The sequence below is a fragment of the Ambystoma mexicanum genome, chromosome 2p, assembly GCF_040938575.1.
Source record: "Ambystoma mexicanum isolate Mex_15411 chromosome 2p, UKY_AmexF1_1, whole genome shotgun sequence".
Classification (NCBI taxonomy): domain Eukaryota; kingdom Metazoa; phylum Chordata; class Amphibia; order Caudata; family Ambystomatidae; genus Ambystoma; species Ambystoma mexicanum.
The window spans coordinates 163083236-163102479 of record NC_090923.1 but is presented as its reverse complement, the minus strand read 5'-3'; the positions used below and the strand labels follow the sequence as shown (position 1 = coordinate 163102479).

The window sequence follows — 19244 nt, the reverse complement described above, 5'->3', positions numbered from 1 at the left end:
CGCCCTACCCTTCCTGTTGTTAGCTCCCCACTCTCTTCTATGTCTGCTAATTGCCCCCACTCCCCTTCCTGTTGTTAGCTCCCCGCTCTCTTCTATGTCTGCTAACTGCCCGCCCTCCCCTTCCTGTTGTTAGCTGCCCGCTCTCTTCTATGTCTGCTATTTGACCGCCCTCCCCTTCCAGTTGTTAGCTCCCCGCTCTCTTCTATGTCTGCTATTTGCCTGCCCTCCCCTTCCTGTTGTTAGCTACCCGCTCTCTTCTATGTCTGCTAAATTAAATGCCAGCCCTCCCCTTCCTGTTGTTTGGTCCCCGCTCTCTTCTATGTCTGCTAAATGCTCACCCTCGCCTTCCTGTTGTTAGCTCCTCGCTCTCTTCTATGTCTGCTAATTGCCCGCCCTCCCTTTCCTGTTGTTAGCTCCCTGCTCTCTTCTATGTCTGCTAAATGCCAGCCCTCCCCTTCCTGTTGTTAGCTCCTCGCTCTCTTCTATGTCTGCTAAATGCCCGCCTTCCCCTTCCTGTTAGCTCTTTGCTCTCTTCTATGTCTGCTAAATGCCCGCCGTCCCTTTCCTGTTAGCTCTTTGCTCTCTTCTATGCCTGCTAAATGCCCGCCCTCCCCTTCCTGTTGTTAGCTGCCTGCTCTCTTCTATGTCTGCTATTTGCCCGCCCTCCCCTTCCAGTTGTTAGCTCCCCGCTCTCTTCTATGTCTGCTATTTGCCTGCCCTCCCCTTCCTGTTGTTAGCTACCCGCTCTCTTCTATGTCTGCTAAATGCCAGCCCTCCCCTTCCTGTTGTTAGCTCCTCGCTCTCTTCTATGTCTGCTAAATGCCCGCCCTCCCCTTCCTGTTAGCTCTTTGCTCTCTTCTATGTCTGCTAAATGCCCGCCGTCCCTTTCCTGTTAGCTCTTTGCTCTCTTCTATGCCTGCTAAATGCCCGCCCTCCCCTTTCTGTTGTTAGCTACCTGCTCTCTTCTATGTCTGCTAATTGCCCGCCCTACCCTTCCTGTTGTTAGCTCCCCACTCTCTTCTATGTCTGCTAATTGCCCCCACTCCCCTTCCTGTTGTTAGCTCCCCGCTCTCTTCTATGTCTGCTAACTGCCCGCCCTCCCCTTCCTGTTGTTAGCTGCCCGCTCTCTTCTATGTCTGCTATTTGACCGCCCTCCCCTTCCAGTTGTTAGCTCCCCGCTCTCTTCTATGTCTGCTATTTGCCTGCCCTCCCCTTCCTGTTGTTAGCTACCCGCTCTCTTCTATGTCTGCTAAATTAAATGCCAGCCCTCCCCTTCCTGTTGTTTGGTCCCCGCTCTCTTCTATGTCTGCTAAATGCTCACCCTCGCCTTCCTGTTGTTAGCTCCTCGCTCTCTTCTATGTCTGCTAATTGCCCGCCCTCCCTTTCCTGTTGTTAGCTCCCTGCTCTCTTCTATGTCTGCTAAATGCCAGCCCTCCCCTTCCTGTTGTTAGCTCCTCGCTCTCTTCTATGTCTGCTAAATGCCCGCCTTCCCCTTCCTGTTAGCTCTTTGCTCTCTTCTATGTCTGCTAAATGCCCGCCGTCCCTTTCCTGTTAGCTCTTTGCTCTCTTCTATGCCTGCTAAATGCCCGCCCTCCCCTTCCTGTTGTTAGCTGCCTGCTCTCTTCTATGTCTGCTAATTGCCCGCCCTACCCTTCCTGTTGTTAGCTCCCCACTCTCTTCTATGTCTGCTAATTGCCACCCCTCCCCTTCCTGTTGTTAGCTCCCGACTCTCTTCTATGTCTGCTAATTGCCCGCCCTCCCTTTCCTGTTGTTAGCTCCCTGCTCTCTTCTATGTCTGATAATTGCCCCCCTCCCCTTCCTGTTGTTAGCTCCCCACTCTCTTCTATGTCTGCTAATTGCCCGCCCTCCCTTTCCTGTTGTTAGCTCCCTGCTCTCTTCTATGTCTGATAATTGCCCACCCTCCCCTTCCTGTTGTTAGCTCCTTGCTCTCTTCTATGTCTGCTAAATGCCTGCCCTCCCCTTCCTGTTAGCTCTTTGCTCTCTTCTATGTCTGCTAAATGCCCGCCGTCCCTTTCCTGTTAGCTCTTTGCTCTCTTCTATGCCTGCTAAATGCCCGCCCTCCCCTTCCTGTTGTTAGCTGCCTGCTCTCTTCTATGTCTGCTAATTTCCCGTCCTACCCTTCCTGTTGTTAGCTCCCCACTCTCTTCTATGTCTGCTAATTGCCCCCCTTCCCCTTCCTGTTGTTAGCTCCCCGCTCTCTTCTATGTCTGCTAATTGCCCGCCCTCCCCTTCCTGTTGTTAGAGGCCTGCTCTCTTCTGTCTGCTAATTGCCCACCCTCCCCTTCCTGTTGTTAGAGGCCTGCTCTCTTCTATGTCTGTTAATTGCCCGCCCTCCCCTTCCTGTTGTTAGAGGCCTGCTCTCTTCTATGTCTGCTAATTGCCCGCCCTCCCCTTCCTGTTGTTAGAGGCCTGCTCTCTTCTATTTCTGCTACTTGCCTATCTCTGCTTTCCTCACCGGGTCCTTCGTCCTATGATTTCTGAAGTCCTCTGTTGCTTCCCAAAACTAGGTCTGTGTTCGATAAGTGCAATACTACTACTAATAATAATAAAAATAATAATAATAATAATGAATCTTAAAAAGGGTCATGGTGTTTCCACAACATTAACAGACAACAGTTGTGTGTGTCCATTTTGAAGTAGACTACTTTGAAATCAAAAACAACTTCTTATAGATTTAGAGTGAAACTGTAAAATTTTGTTTTAACATGAAAATGACAGTAATTCTGTTTCAATTATATTGGCAGGTGCTTATTGATGCGGGGGGCCTGTGTAATGTATTCTGAAGAGGGTGTTTTTCACATAATACAGTGATAAGCATCCTCACCTGAATGCATGGGGAGCGAAAGGGGCGGGACAGGACAGGACCGGCAGGGAGAGGAGCAGGTGTGGTTAGTAGTGAAAGGTGGATTGATGAAGGGGCGAATGGATTGTGGAGCGGGGTGGGGAACGGAGTGGGTAAATGGGAAGGGGTAGGTGTAGGGGGGTGGCAGGTTTTCCATGGGTGTCCCCAGATTTGATAAGTGGGGATGAGGGGGTAAAGAAAAGGGTGGGAGTTCAGAGGATGTTCCTTAGAGAGGCAAACGAGGGAGGTTTATAGTTTGTCTCCCTAAGTGAGAGATGGTATGTCAAACCGTGGTTCCCGTGCTCACTGCATCATAGGGAACCAAGCCGCACAACACTGATGAGGCTCAACATGGCCAAAGCATGTCTTGTGTTTTGCTACATAGGGGATGTGGCACTCATAGTTAGGTTTGGACTGCTCTCATTGGTGGCAGAAACATGACTGATTTGCATATGGCTGGTCCCGTTCTGCAATGACGGGTTAAAAAAGTGTGGTTCAAAAAGATGTCCGGAGCAATCTCAATGGTTAAGATTAATTCATAACCCTCCACACATCACAGTTTATGGTTTGTTGCTCTTTAACTAAAAAACATTGCAGTATTTACTTCTCCAGCATTAAATTCTCCAAGTCCCAGATCGAATCCTATAGACCCCAGGAGTGGGCATTAACACTTTCATTCTGCCACTCACAACTAGGCAGATTTACTGGGATTGCGGGTGGCAGAAACGGTAAAATAGTTGGCAGAATTTCCACAGTAAAACACCACCAAACCTGCCTGGAGGCCTAGAGTTGCCTATCTCCCCAGCCTTCAGCACTGCATAAAGGAATACAATACTCTGTAGAGGAAATGTTGTAACCTCCTGTTGTGATGATCTAGCAGATGATGACGTCGATAATCCGCTGCTATGACATCACAGCAGGACGATACAGCGTTTGGAAATGGGAACTGGGTGGGGCTTCCAGCCATTTGCAACGATCAAATTGATTCCCTTTTCCAAATGTTCTTCCTGGGGAAAGCAATGTCATCCTGTCTGGCAAATTTCAGGAGCCTGAGGGCTTTCCTCAAGTATTTTCCCAGAGCAGGGGCAGCTTGCTGTTCTTGAAATCTTTTTCTACGTCTGCACATTGTACAGAAAACAAATCAACGTTGTTTGGCACTTAAAACCCAACAGGCATCATTTGGCACATCTCCCCTATCTGGCACCAGTCACCTGAGCCCGCAGCAGTCACCGCTTCAGGCAGTAGCTCCCTCAGCCATACTTATCAGGCAGCAGCCCTGCCCTCAGAGGTAGCCATTAACCCTCAGCCATCTCCATGCCAGACATGCAAGCCCAATCTATTCAGGAGATACCAATCTAGTCATGTTTTTTGGGGTATTCTGGGATATGCAGTCCTGAACTTAGATTTGGGAAATCTAGGACTACATTGGACTAGCATTCCCAAATGAAATGGGTATTCTGCCATGTACTATACACAGTGCATCACTGGTTCCCTAAAATAAGCCTGTAGTCTCCCTAAGTTCTCCTAATATATGAAAAGTGTTTGGAAGACTGCATTCGCTATTACTACAGAACGGCTTTGGTTTCTGCATCAGCATAACTCTTGATTTTGTAATGCTAGCTTCCATGACCCCATGGGTCTCTTCCGCAGAGGGGAATAGAAGAACTGAAACAGAACCTTAACTTATATGGAAGAACAGTTCGATTTCATATTGTAGCATGTGAAGGGTTCAGATGCCTCAGGCCAACACAAGAAAGGCAGAAACAAGTTTACGTGTTACATTGGCCTCATTACAGGTTTGGTGGTATCTTGGCGGTAAACCTGCTGAGATACCAACAAACCGATTTACTCTTACCTCCACTTGGTCTGGTGGAGTCGGCGCCGGATTAGAAGTGGTGTTAGGTGGTGTAAGTCCCCATATATTGCAGTCCATAGGACTCCATGGGGGTTTTGGTTGGAAATAACCCTAGCACTATTTCAACCAGCAGTAATTCCACTGATTTGGTCATTTATTGGCGATAACATGGAGGAACTACCTCCAGCGTTCTGCTAGAGGTTTTTCCTCTGCCTTAACTCCAAACCCGCAGCTCGGCAGTGTGGAAATGTGGTGGTAATGTAGTAGTACCTCATTACCACGATTTTTGGCCACACCACCAAACTCATAATAAGACTGACACTGTGTGATATGGAAATGAATGTTTGGTGAATGCAGAAATTCTCTCTTTTCCAGTTCATGTCAGGTGTGCTTCCCCCCCCCCCCCATGAAAGAGACTCGTGTGGTCTTGAACGCTAGCAAGTAGAGATGTAGAGCAATGAAAGAGTAGTCTCCATTCTCTTACCAATCCCAATCAAGCCAATCAGTCATTGGTGCCCCAGGCTCAGGCCACCCCAATAAAAAAGTAGAGCGCAGTCCACCCAATTCTACAGAATCTAGCAGTGGTTTCACAAGCTAAACTATCTTCGTGCCTAGAAACACTTGTGTAGAGGCGTGTTATAAATGCCATATCATATATCATCAAGCCTGTCTCCCCCAAGTCCCAAAGGCCCCTGACAACCGAAGCAAGTAGTTTCCCCATAGATCACAATCACCCCAATCAGACAGTAGTAATTTTCTGGACTCCACCTGCTAAACGTCTAAACAGCTTGAGTCGTAACCTTGACACCAGTCACATCCCAACAGCCCTTCACTGGACATGTGGACGGTGCTCAGGCAAAGTAAATAAAGAACTCTGTCTGCACGACTATGTTGCTCGCTGATTTGGGCATCCGGTGGGCCAGCCTCCACTGGTCTCATCATAAACCTAGGCTTCTGAAGTCGGTAAATTCAGTACCAGGAAAATGAGTAATAACAGCTATTACCGCAGTGCTTAAATACATGCGGAATCCGGCAAAAGGAGCTGTATAAAAACCTGATATTAGTAGTGTCTTTCTGCATCCCCTTCACCTAACAAATATGAGGCACACGCTCTTCTGAAGATGGGGTGCACCTGCATAGGGGTGGGAGGTACTGGTTGTACAGAAAGACAGAGGCTATGCAGTTCACACCCCCACTCTGAGATATTAAAAATGATATTATCAGTGCGTAGGTCCAACAGCATGTGTTCCCTAGTGGCATACACCAAAGCCCTCTTATCTCTCCGATCTAATTCAATCGATATGTAGAACCTCTAAGGAAACTGCTCACCAAAGCCTCAGCCAATGACATCCTCCATCTAGAACACTAACTCGCTCTCACACAACCATGGAAGTCAAACATCTGCTTAAATCTCAGCCCAAGAACTCCACACGGCGCTAGGAGTCCAGGCTTGGTGGCCAACACGATGATTCACACATCTGCTCACTCCCCACAGAACATGCCTCTGACCGTCAGAGCGCTCTCATCAAAGACTCGCATCACCAGGAAAACACACGTGACATGGCGTTAGCTATCCCTGCTCTGTAACTGCCCTTCTCACAGGTATGCATGGCGTATCACTCAACTGAAGGCGGTCTTCAAACCATAGCACAACTCATCTCAGGCACCAAGAGGTGTGACCATATCCCCTAGCTTCCCTGAAGACAGCAGCCATACACCTATACACCCGTAGCTCGTGCAAACCAGCCTGCATCACCTTCAAGGCGACAGGCGACAGGAACACCAAGCTACCAGCATGTCAGGAAGCCAACGCATCATACAAAGCCAAAACATGTCACGCACACGCACGCACGCACGCACGCACGCACACAGAGCATGCACACGCACGTGCACACATGCTTGCTCACACATGCACTTGCACACATTCATGCCCACCCGCATGCATGCACAAACGCATGCATGCAGACACACTCACAGGCACGTACATAGACGCATGCACGCACACATACACACACAGCAAGCACACACACAGAATAAGATTGCTTTCTCCATTCTGATGTACCCCTATACATATTGTCTGTCTGTACTTACATCAAAATGACAAACTTCTGGTACATGCTTGCCTGCACTGGTAATTTGAAAGAAGGGCTTATGAGCACAGGCCCTGCTGAAGGATGTACACAAAGGGCCCTGTCCACAAAACATTTTTCTGATCACATATGGATGTGAGCATGGAGGCATTGTGGCTGATGCAAATTGACCATGCTTCACAATAATGTGAAAAAAGCCATTTGAGACTGTCACATGATTTTGCATTCGCGTTTGTTGAGCATCAGGCCCTGGTTGGCAATGCGCACCAGCACTGCTTCCAGTCACGGAAGGTGCTCGTTGTGCGACCTGGAGAAGACAAGCACATCGTCGCTAACGTTCAGGACTCCGGGAGCCCCGCCACCACACCCCTGATGGTGTGCTGAAACACCTCGGCTGCCAACGACACCCCAAAGCACAGTCTCTTGTACCCGAAAAGCCTGATGTGGGGGGAAAAGTCGTGATGGGCCTGGAGTCCACATGCAGGGGCACATGGAGGTACCCAGCTTTGAGACCAAGGGTGGAGAAGACTTTGGACCCCTGGAGGTCATCAAGAAAGCTGTTGAGGATTGGCGTGGGGTAGTGCTTGCTGCAGATGGCCCTGTGCGGCAGTCGCATGTTGACACAAATTCTTATTTCTTCTGGGGCTTTGGGCTTGGCCCAACCACGATCAGAGACAGCCAAGGCATGGGGCCAACCACCCGTTCAATGATGTCCACCTTTTCGAGTTTCTCTAGCTCCATATCAACTTTCTGACGCAGGTGTAGAGGTATGCGGCGGTGTCGCAATGCTACCGGCTGCACGGATATGTTGATGTGAAACCACGCCCCCTGATCCTTCAGACACCCAACTCCATTGAACAGGTGTGCAAACCTATCCAGCAGGTACTCTGTGTCACCAGCGTATACCTGGAACATAAACCACACTAGGCCAAGGTCCTCGGCCATTGCACAGCTCTGCAGTATGTCTTTTGCGATGGGGGTTACATAAAACGTGGTCTCCACTGACCCGCTATCGGGTAGCACTGAGGTGTGGAATGTGCCATCCAGCAGCAGTGGTGACGTGTGCCCCCGTAGGTGAAAATTTGAATTTTGGGGCGGTGCAGAATGGGCGGTTGCTAAAGCTTCTTGAATTGCGCCACTGGCATCACATTGACTCATGCGCCTGTGTCAATGAGCACCGGCATAGCCATCCCCAGCACTGACACCAGACATCGTGGCTTACGGCAGGCATCTACTCCCCTAAGGCGGATTGTTGACATGGAGAAGGCATTCCCAATGTCAACAGAGCCTTCGAGGCACGAGATTGATGAATTTTGTTCCTCTGTGAGCATGGCCACCCTCCTCTGGCGCAGTCTGGGTGGAGTGGTTGGTGCTTTTGCCGCCTGCTGTCCAGACTGTGGTGCTGGGCACATCCTTGCAAAGTGATTAGGCTTGCCACACATCCCGAAACTCTGGCCTGCCGCCGGACACTGCCGCTCGTGGGGTGTTGTGCCACCACAGTTGTTGCAATCCTCACCACCTTCAGTCGGTCTGCTCAGCTTTCTTGATCCCGCAAGGTTTGCCCCCTCGGCTTTGGCATTCTGCTTGCCGTCACAGCACACACGGCTTCAACCTACCCAGTCTTCGAGGCCTCTTCCACCTGGGCAGCAGGGATGATGAAAGCCGCTGTGCCCTGCCTAGCTCCAGCATGTGCTCTAGTGGGATATCAGGTTCCTTTAGGATCTGGCGCCGCAGAGTAGTCGATTATCTGAGCACAGATCTCATCCGTTTCATCAGTGAGACGGCATGACATTGCCAGGTGTCGGAGCCACACATGGTATGCGTCCAACTCTTCCATCGGGTCCTGGTGTGCGTGTCATATCCTGAACCTCTCATAGTCCTGATTGACCATGGCCTAGAAGTAGGCCTGTAGCACAGAATTTTACCTCAGTGCAAGAATTGTCTGCTGGTCGTAGCGACTTGAATATCTGGTGTACTTCACTTCCTGCGTAGAAGAAAGGCATTACCTTCATTTTCTGATTGTTGTTCTCCCCAGACGTGGCAAAAAACATCTCTAGTCTCTCAACCCACAGGTCCCACATTGGTCCTAGCATTGCTGGTGCTCCTGTAATGTCACACTCTGGGACCGGGACACCAGCAAAGCCCCTCAGCGACCCATGTGCCCTCCTAGAGTACCTGGACACTTCACTGCCTGTGCCTACCACGAGGGTAGCAGGGGTCGAGGTTGCCTCTTCATCCTCCCAGTCTTCCTCCGTGATAGGTTGGGTCCTCTGAAGCTACGCCGCATCGGGTGTGTAGACTTTAACCTGATGCTGGCAGCCGCACAAGCACTCAGTGAGGGTCACAAGCTACTGGCCAAACAGGTAGCCGCACGAGCACCCAGTGAGGGCTGCAAGCTACCGACAGTATAGGTCCCTTGCAGGCCCAAAAATCAGGCGTCCCTTGCTTTTCCACCAACTGGGGCCTTCTAGCACGGCTAGCAGGTCTAAGTTGGGGAGAGGCTGAGCGGGCGGCGTGGCTTGCCAGGGGCCACTGGCTCTCAGATGTTGGAAGTTTGAAACCCCACGTATTCGATCCTTATGTCTTTGTTTTTTTTTTCTTTTCCTCACTGTGGATCAGAGTTGAGAGGCATTGTGGGCCAGCAGCCAGCGGCACGGCCTTCAGTTCCCTGACCATACTTGTGGCACCCCGTGGTGCTTGCGCCTCACTGGGTTGATTCCAGCTCTGTGGAAAGTCCTTTCTTTTGTCTTTCAGCTGGGCTCCTGCACTCACTCCCCGGAAGATGGCCATGACCTACCCCTCGCCTGCTACGGAGTGCGTGTCGGGCAGGCCGTAGGTCAGTCCCCCCACTTTGTTGCCAGTTGTTACAGTGCGCGGTGCACGTAAGACTGACACACAGACAGGTGGTGTTGCATCTAAGATCTCCCTGCCCATGCCGGGGCAGGAACTCCTTTTTATTACTAAAGACACGTGGGTCTTCACGTGACCAACGTGACGACCCACGTCACAACACTACCCAGGCAAAATACAGGAGTGCCAAGATCCTGCCAAATGTTTACAAAATGGGCTGTGGCATGAGTGGAGCCAGTAGATACTGTTCGATTGAAAAAATAAAACAAGTCCACCCCGGAAATGGAAGCTGGGTCTCCGAACAGAGGCCCTCTTCTATTTCTTTGATGTGAGGGGTTCGGTGCAGGTGATCTGTGAAAAGCACGTCTTTGGTGTGCGGTTCCTGAGTGCGAAGTTACTGAGGTAAATAAAACTGGGGAGAGAAGACTGGTTGTTGGCAATGGGAGAAGGGGCAGGGGGCTTTGAGGTAGAGGGCACGTTTTGCCCGCTCTGATTGGTTCGTGTTGGCCCTCAATCACTCCCCTGGTCCTGATGTCTATTGCGTTCACTTTTCCTTCAATCTCGTAACACTTTCCCGGCCATCTTGTTAGTCTTAGAAATAGCGCCACCCTTGGCCAATAGCATGTGATGTTCTGTTGATGGAGGAGTGTGTGAGGCTAGAAAATAACATGCTCCACAAAATGAGTCTTCTAACTTTTCAAGGGCCCCCGAAGGACTCGCCAAGGAGGTCCGCAGTCTGGAGTCTGCTGCTAAAACCTTGGCACTTACTGTCACAAGCAAAATGTCAGCTTAGAGTTGATTTTGTCGATTTAATTAAATGCTCGGATAATAGGCATGCACAGGAGGCCTGCCACGGCACTGCTTTCTAACAGTTACTAGCAGAAAAGGCAAGGCCCATCAATTCTGCGAGGCACTGAAGGGCGTCTCTGCCTGGAGCTCCATCGGCGCCATTAGAGGGTCGCGATTCTGCCTCCTGGCAGTCTGTGCATCAGGCAGGAGCCAGGATTCGTCTGACTGGGAGCAGCAATATGGACAGAGTTCAGCCGAAGCCGAGGCTTTTCACCTCTTGAGCAACAAGCATCAGAGAATGTCTACCTTCATTAAGAACCAGTAGGATTAAAAGGCCTCATTCCGAGTGTGGCGGCAATTCACCAGTAATTCCACCAAATTATTACCAAAATCGGTCAGCGTTACTGCCACTTGGTCCTGTGGGTTTACAAGTGGTGGTAAGGTGGTGTTAGGAAGAACGCCATGAGGATTTTGGCAGAATTACCGTGAGCAGTAATTCCATTGCAGTCCACTTCAACACCAAATTTGCGATTTGGCAGAGTGAGTAAAATAGGCAGTAATTCCATTAACACCAAAAAATGTGCTTACGCTGTGTTTATATCAAATCCTTTATATTGAATGCCCATATATCGAATATTCTATAACGAAAACTTCTATCATGAATACATTTAGTGGTGAAGAAAAGGGTTAAATAGTCCTGGAAACGGTCGGGCTGGGGTATTAGGGATGGATAACAGGGGATTTGGGTGGATTCACCATAAAAACGTTTGTTATATTTTTATTTATTTATTTATAACTTATATAGCGTGGCCACTGACCCGGAGGCTTAAGGGCGCTAGACAGACAAGACACAGATAAACAAATAACACCTCCGAATAGCAGTACCGGTAAGACGGAAAGCTCTCGGAATCAGGCTGGGCATTAGTTAATATTATATAATATTCAATATATGGGCATTCAAGATAAAAGTTTTTGGTATAAAGATATGTAACCAAAAAGTGGTGATAACGGAATTACCAGCACTTTTCACTGCTATACCATGCCTCGAAATGAAGCGAAGAGGAGCAAACTGCAGTAAGCAGTTTGCTCCGTTGCTAAGCAGCGATCACGGATATTTCTAGATAGCTCACAGTTAAGAATATGTCTCAGACATGGGGGATGGGGGCAAACCAGCACATCACACGTTTGAATTTCGCAGCAGGGTTGACTTGGCCCTTCATCCTATCCGAGGTCGATACGTTGAGTACCATTAAATTAAGGAATAATAACACCTGCTTTTTTTTTATTTTTCTTAATAATGTATAGCAGTCTAGGAAATGACTTCACATATATATAGAAATAAACAATAAAATCGAATACATTGTTAATAATAATAAAAACACCTAGTATTACAGTGTTTAAAAGCCATACAACTCCAGCATGCAGCACTATATAGGAACTAAAGTTACTATTAACCTACTCACCCTAACAGCACAGAGCTCGGCTGATGCCTACTTTTTCTGGCAACCTAATTGGGACTCCAGGTCTGATGGATGTGCATTGTTGGCTTAACAATTATTTTGTTCTCTGAAAATTGTTAAAAAAAAATCAATTTTCCTTGGTAAGCAAACTCTGCAGGTCGGTGTTTTGCGGCCCGTCCTGAGGGTTGTGGCCCTTGTGAAGGAGCCGGCAGTCTTCAATAGGACACCGTACCTCCGGCGAACAAGAGTGGCACACACCCAGCTTGTCATTATTCAAAAGTGGGCTAGTTCCGCCATCTTGCGCCGTGGGCCTGGCCTTCACAAATACACAAAACGCCTTTGGAAATTGGGAGCTTTTGGGAAAGGTGGGCATGAGGTATTCATGCACCATCAAAAATACATTTAAAAAAAAAAAACAGAGTACTAGGTGGAAAACCAGTTTATTTTATGGAAAAGGTTTTGTGGTATTTTAGAGGTTTCAGGTTTTATCAATTCTTTTATGCAACTGTAATTTGGTTTTAGATTGTGGGTATCTTTGGGAAATTAATTTTAGGATAGCTAATTTACGCATTTTATTTATCATATGATGGTGTTTTGCATTGGGAATTTTTTATTCTTGTATGTGGTTTTATTGTAAAGCGTTCTGAGGCTCTTGTTTGCCGCACTTGCGCGATCTGAATGACACAAGTCCTAGTAATATCATTGTTCTGTCCTCCTTCTGTCTTCCCTTCCTTGTCTTGTCGCGCTTAGAAACACTTGTGCACAGCCGCGTTACAAATGACTTATCAAATCATATCATGTTCGCTCTATAGAAAAATTGTGAATATATATTTTAAAAAAAAGGTTTTTCCAACTCCATCGCAAACCTTTGTGAATCGGGGTTGAGGTTGCAAAATGTAGGCTTGAGTGGATGAATGTGCGTGTGCAAGAAAGAGTGAGTGCACCAGTGAGTGACGCATTTAAAGTATGAGTTGCTGAGTGAATAAAGAAAATGATGAGTGTGCGATTCCATGAATGCATGATAGCAAGCTCCAGGCTGCGGGGAATGGATGGTGCGCTTGAAAAAGGAGTTTATGAATGAATGAGGAATTCAGTGACTAAATACATGTGTGTATGTGAGAGTGAGTGAGTGGGTGAATGAAAACGTGAAAGAGCGTCCATATGAAAAGATGATGGAAGAGGTCAAAGCATGAGTCGGTGCATGGCATGAATGAACATCTTAGGACCTCAAAATGAGGCTGGCGGTAACAGTAAAACAAGAGGTATTGAAAATGCCACCTGGTTTAGCCCCCCGCAGATTATGGGGTTTGATGTATTTACTCCCGGGGAATACCTCATGCTGTAAATGCGACCTAATCATGAGGTTTAATAATTCCAAAAGAATATCCGAGTTTTTACCGCCCATATCAGGTGGAGGCATTTTTAAAAGTCTTCCACTTGTAGGGAAGGGGAATGCAAGCTCACACTTTTGTCACAGGAAACTAAATGTGCTTGGGGAGACTCAAACAGGGCGATAAAGTGGTCATCTGTGATGGCCACCCTTCTCGCCCCCTTTCGTATATAATTCAGAATAGTGTAGAAAATTGCAATTTTCTGCACAATTAAAAAGTTTACAGTAGCAGAATGATCAACTACTGAACACAATCACTTTCAACCCACAAAAGGAGGGTGCAAATGTTGAAAAAAGTGTGAAAATAATGAATGCGGATTTTCTGATATACGTCACGCAGCATTTCTGAACTGTTCCCCTATTACACTGACCTAGTGGATTTGCATGTGGTAACACAAGACAGCTCGTGCGGTCATTCTTTGATAAAACATCAAACGAGGACTTTAATGTAGTTGTTGAGCCTTCTATGTACCGTTTCCCCAAAGAGGCTGTCAGTGGCATAGGAATCATGGTCTATGATGCTTTGAAGTTGCTCATAGGCTACTTTCTACTTGCTGGAGAGCACTGGGGACAAATAACGAAGCAAGGAGTGAATTACAGACCTCTGGGGTCAAAACCAGCAAGGTTTGTCATTCGACCAGAGCAAGTTGCACATTGCAGGTTGGTTGTGGTTTACCTCCCTGTTGACTACAAGAAAACAGCGCAGAGGAGGGTATTTAGGGGCCCATGGAGGTAGTGGGGCTTTAACAAAAGTAGAGGACCCAGTATGTGAGTTTCCCACAAACCAGAAATGCTCGAATGTCAACGATAAAGTGTGACTTAAGGGAGAGCTCACATAGGCCCAAAATATGCATTTAATCCTACAGGAACACCTAATAAAAGTAAATATGCAATGTTAATCCATTTATATCAGCTTCTAAATGCAGACACATCTGCATTTGACACCCGCCCTATCTCTGGTCGAACGAACAGGAAGTAACCGGAATAGCAAGGATTCTGGACACCACGCTTTGACATGTCAGAAGATGGTGTAGACAGGACTGCAAGTGTATTAAGACAATCCTAAAATGTGATTTATAGTAAAGAAAATAAGCAAATGCCGATGTTGAGGGCTATCTTGACCTCAAGACATTGACCTTCATTATAAATTTGCTGGTATCCTGGCAGTAATTCCATCAGGATACCGGCAAACGGTAATTATGTTACCGGTACTCGGCCCGGCGGTATTACCGCCAGATTATGAGTGCCGGTAAGGGTTGTAAATCCCTGTTCCATGGAGTCCCTGGGGGAATTGGCTAGTTTTAGCGGCATCGGTAAAATAAACTTTTCAAATCTACTATTTTGTTGATGACAAAAATATAAAAGTTTTAAGTTGGGAAATAATATTAGGAATTATTTTGATAACCGTCATTACTATCATTGCAGAATTCCGCCAGGGTGCAGGTAAACAGTAATACCGTTAGCGGCACTCGGTCCGGTGGTATTACTGCCGGATTACGAGTGCCGGTAAGGATTGTAAATCCCCATTCCATGGGGGATTGACAGGTAGAACCGATGCCGGTAATGCCGGCTATTTTTGCTGGCAGGGTGGAGGAATTAACTTCAGCTCTTAACTGGAGGTAATTCCGTCACCCAACCTGCAAACTTGTACTTTGCCATTCCGGAAACGGCCGGTATACGGTAATACCGGCATGTTATTTCTGCGCCGGCAAAGATATAATGAGGCCCATTACATACACCTAGAAATTCTAATCGTATATGTTGTTTTAATGAAAACCCTAAATATTAAATTACTTTGGTCGTGCATTGCTCCTTAATTATGCTTTAAGTGCCGAACATTAATTAAGATTAATTAAGCCAGCTCAATAAACAAAACATTGGCTGAAACTAGGCGTACTAGACTAATTTAATTTCTGCCTTAATGTACTTGTTGGGAGCTGAATAGGCTAATTTCTGTGATAATGTACTTGCTTGATACAGCTCCGCCTGGAATGTCACACCTGGGCCCAGTCAGGAAAGTCAATTTCGTTCTTAATGACTCCTGGTACTTGGTCATCACACTGGAAGGGGCTAGTTCAGACTGCTGGCTCGAAGCCCAGGAAATAAAGTCCTTCCATGATACTGACACATCAGGAGCCTTTCCACAGAAGTCAGAACGAGGGTAGCAAACGAGGACAGCTCCTGCCATCTGGGAATTTGGGCAGAAGTGGCAAATAGGATTTCAGTTGCCCCAAATTTAGTGCCTTACAACCTTTAAATCAACAGGATTGTCAATAGGTTACCGAGATTTCTTAAATAAGCATTTCATATGCCTTTGTTCTTCATGTGCCTAACTTCATAAAACCTGATCAGATGTCTCCTCTTGTAGCTGAAAAAAGACTTGCATAAAAGAACTGGAGCAACTAGGTTCCTCGCTGCTGAGTTGAGTCTCTGGGCTGCTTTTGTGGATAACTTGCCTGCTATAGGTCCCTAGTGTCTGGATACCTGCCTGGTAGCTGTGAGGTCATAGAGACGAGGAGGGGTAAATGTCTGCAGTGCCCAGAGGTTTCTCTATTTTTCTGAAAAGGCCTAGCCAACCTCTGTTTGTAGTCCAGAGTCTTTGTGGTTTCTTGGCAAGTGTGAGGACCGGACACAAAAAGAGCAAAAATCGCACTGTGTCTTCTTGAAACCATAGATGTATATGTCCATGAAGAAACTCAAGTCAGCGTCGTTTCCTAGTGCACCAATATTGCCTATGTCACCTTTTCCTCTGCACAGCTACCATGAACGGTGTCACGCGGCCCTATGGCCCCTTTCCGTGCTTAGTCAGAAGTGTTCAGGCTCTTTTCATGAAATTGGGAATATGGTCCTTTAAGAACCCATTTAGTACATTTATTTCACAGATACGTCCTAACACCCACCTGAGCTATGAAAATACAACTACACACACGTGCACACATGTGCACGTGGACATGCACATACAAACATGCATTCCCAAATGTGTGCACACACATACACATGCCCACACAAACACACGCTCGTGTTCACACACATACAAACACACACGCACACACTGCATACACACACAAACGTGTACACACACACGCACACACACACACACACACATTTCTCGATGGCACAACCACGTTTTCTATCTATGATTCCATCTCCTCTTCAGCAATAATTTAGAACTAATATCAGGAGAAACCAAAGTGACGCGGGGGACATGGAGCTCCTTGGGCGACAGGAATGCGGTGGCGAGGCACATAATTCAAGGTTCTTACCTTGGGGCCGAGGCTGGCATCCCCTGGCACACTCCCCTCATCCGCAGACGTCCTTCCATCTTCGTCAGACACTGCATCTTCCGCGGGCAGCATCGAGATCGGGCGAGATTTGTAGGGTTCCGTGTAGGCGCTGCAAAACAAGAATATTGGAATCAAGGACTCATCTACGAGGGCCTCTGGAACATCAAGCATCAGGGCTTCTGTGGAGCCTGGATCCATGACACTCATCTGTCTATGAGCCAAACCCTACTGGATGAGAGGCTATATCACTGGTGCAGTGCTGTGGATTCTGTAAAATGTCCGAAACATGCTCCAAGTGCCATCGCGTGATCTAATACTCCCAACGCAGCATGCTGCTCTAGCTCTCAGACCTGTTCTAAGACACTCAGCCTACCTGGATGGACTCCACAACTCAGCTCTAGCCTTTACTTGGACTCAGTGTCCATATTCCCTGTCTGCCACACTCCGCAAAGCTCAGTATCGCTGCCCCGGAAAGCCGGAAATGACAGATGTACAATGTAGCAGTTCAGGCGCTCCCCTGAGCCTTTGCTCTTGCCCTGTCATGCCTGACTCGCCAAGGCAAGCACTGGAGCACACCCGGTGCCTGGAGCGTCTCTGAAATGCCCTGCAGCAAATAGTGATGATTCCCATTTGTGCATAACTATCTCAAAGATGCTGCAGGCAAATCTAGATTTGCTCCAGTTTTAGGCTCTATGCTTCAGGTATACGGTAGCAGAACCACAACTGGGATGCTCCTAATTGGCTCCAGTGCAAACATCTATGGATAGAGCCAACTACGTTTATGAACTCTCTGTATAATCAGAAAAATGTTTTTTTATATGAAGTTAAGTTTACTATCTACAAGAAATTACAGTCTACAAACATTGTCATGGGCACAGTTAAGCTTACTGCAATCATTGTTGTTAATATCCTATGCCCTGGAGTGCAAACATGAGGTGTAAAAACAAGGCGGAAGTCATTTACGCCTCACTTTTCCACTCCAGACCATTTTCTATAAATTTGGGGGCAGAGTGTGAAGCAGACACATGGCTACTACCATGCATTCCTGCTCCTTCTTCAAATGCAACACGCTTTTACGCTTGCATGACATTTTCATGCAAGCATACAACTAACGGATGACTATGAATCCGACTGCTTTTAGTACTTGAGAGAAAAAAAAACAGGCAGATTCCATAGGAATACACTGTCAATATCGCTGCCAAGCGTAAATGGCAAGTGGCGTTTACACTATTTGCAAATCGAAAATATAAAAATGCAGGAAGTAAAGGCGATTTTGCCTATTTGCACTCTTTGGTTTTTGCACTCTGTTTCGGAAATGTTGAAAGTTTCATGGAAGGTACTCAAGTGTTGACCCTAGGTGGCTCTCTCCATGCAATTACCACTTTTTAAAAATGATCCCCATTGTGTTATATTTCACAAATATAAACCACGCCATCACATTACAAATGGAACCTTCAGACACACTACACCACTTCTCCACAAAACTCACTTTACCTTTAGTATTGATTTAGGCTACCTACTATTTGAAGTGGGTGTTGCACAGTATTGGTGTAGTTCGAATTAAGGTTTTATTTGTAATTTGAATGGGAAATGTTTTAGGCAGATTTGTCTTAACCTTTATGCTGGCAGACTAAAATGATAGTCTTGGCCTTTCTTTAAGTGCTGTGCTTAGGGGAGGATAGCTCAGGGGCAATGTGTGTGTGTCTTGGAAGTAAAACAACGCCTAGCAACACAATTTCGAATCACGCGCTCACGCTTACGCTGTATTTTTATTATAAAAGAACAGTTATTATAATTCCCCCAGAAACGTTTTTTTCCAGCTTATTCCATCTTTAAGAAAATAAAGGGAGCAGAGTATATACATTAATTGTGTGTGTTTGCGTGTGTGGGTGCATTACCCGCATTCAACACAATGTTTGAACACATCTATGATTCCACATTGCTCATGTTATGTGTTTTTTGTGCGTACATTAATATGCATGTCTCAGCACTTGTTTGGAATGCAATCAGAATGACGCTTCACGGTGTCTTCTGTCTGATCTGCTTTCATTTACTTCAGTGGATTCAGTGAAAGTGGAATGATTTCTTGTATTTGCATGGGAGTCTCTTTTCTATACTTCTCTTTGATCTGCTATGTTTGCAGTGGGCTGAGACTGAAACGGAATGAGCTGAAGCCGACTGGTCTATTTGTTAGCTGACTTTCATACACCCCAAACATAATTTTTCATTCTGCAGGTCGATATCATAGATATATTGTTGGAAAGTTAAAAAGGGAGATTGGCGGATCTGATTTTAAAAGTTCAAAACGTGGTTGTAGACCCTCCTCAGTGGAGGAATTTCCATAGAACAGGGTATTTGACCCATGCTAGTTCTCCGCAGAGGGGCTCCCACGCTCCTTTTCAATTTTGTAAAACTTGGGATTTTACTCTAAGTAACCAAGGGTAATCCAGACGTAGACCCATTTCTCACTGTGCTTAGAGAGGCACAGCTTCACCTCACTGAGGAGGCCTAACAAGGCCGAAACACGTGTTGGTGGTTGCTGATGGTGCTCTTCTTTAGAGGAGAAGTGCTCAGCATTTCGGTGCTGGACTGCCATTGTGGGTGGGACCGGACTGATATGCAAATGGGTATTTCTCCTCTGTGAGGGCTGCAGTGAGCTAAAA

General features: G+C 46.9%; 1 protein-coding gene across 3 annotated transcripts in view; it reads right to left on the bottom strand.

The window, feature by feature from the left end:
* The window catches only part of FGD5 (FYVE, RhoGEF and PH domain containing 5), a 640152-nt gene that overhangs the window by 335573 nt on the left and 285335 nt on the right, over positions 1 to 19244 (bottom strand). For all 3 annotated transcript variants that reach the window (XM_069643415.1, XM_069643418.1, XM_069643416.1), the window contains exon 3: positions 16561 to 16690. In XM_069643415.1, the coding sequence (XP_069499516.1) occupies positions 16561 to 16690 (130 nt within the window). The remainder of the gene's footprint in view (positions 1 to 16560; positions 16691 to 19244) is intronic.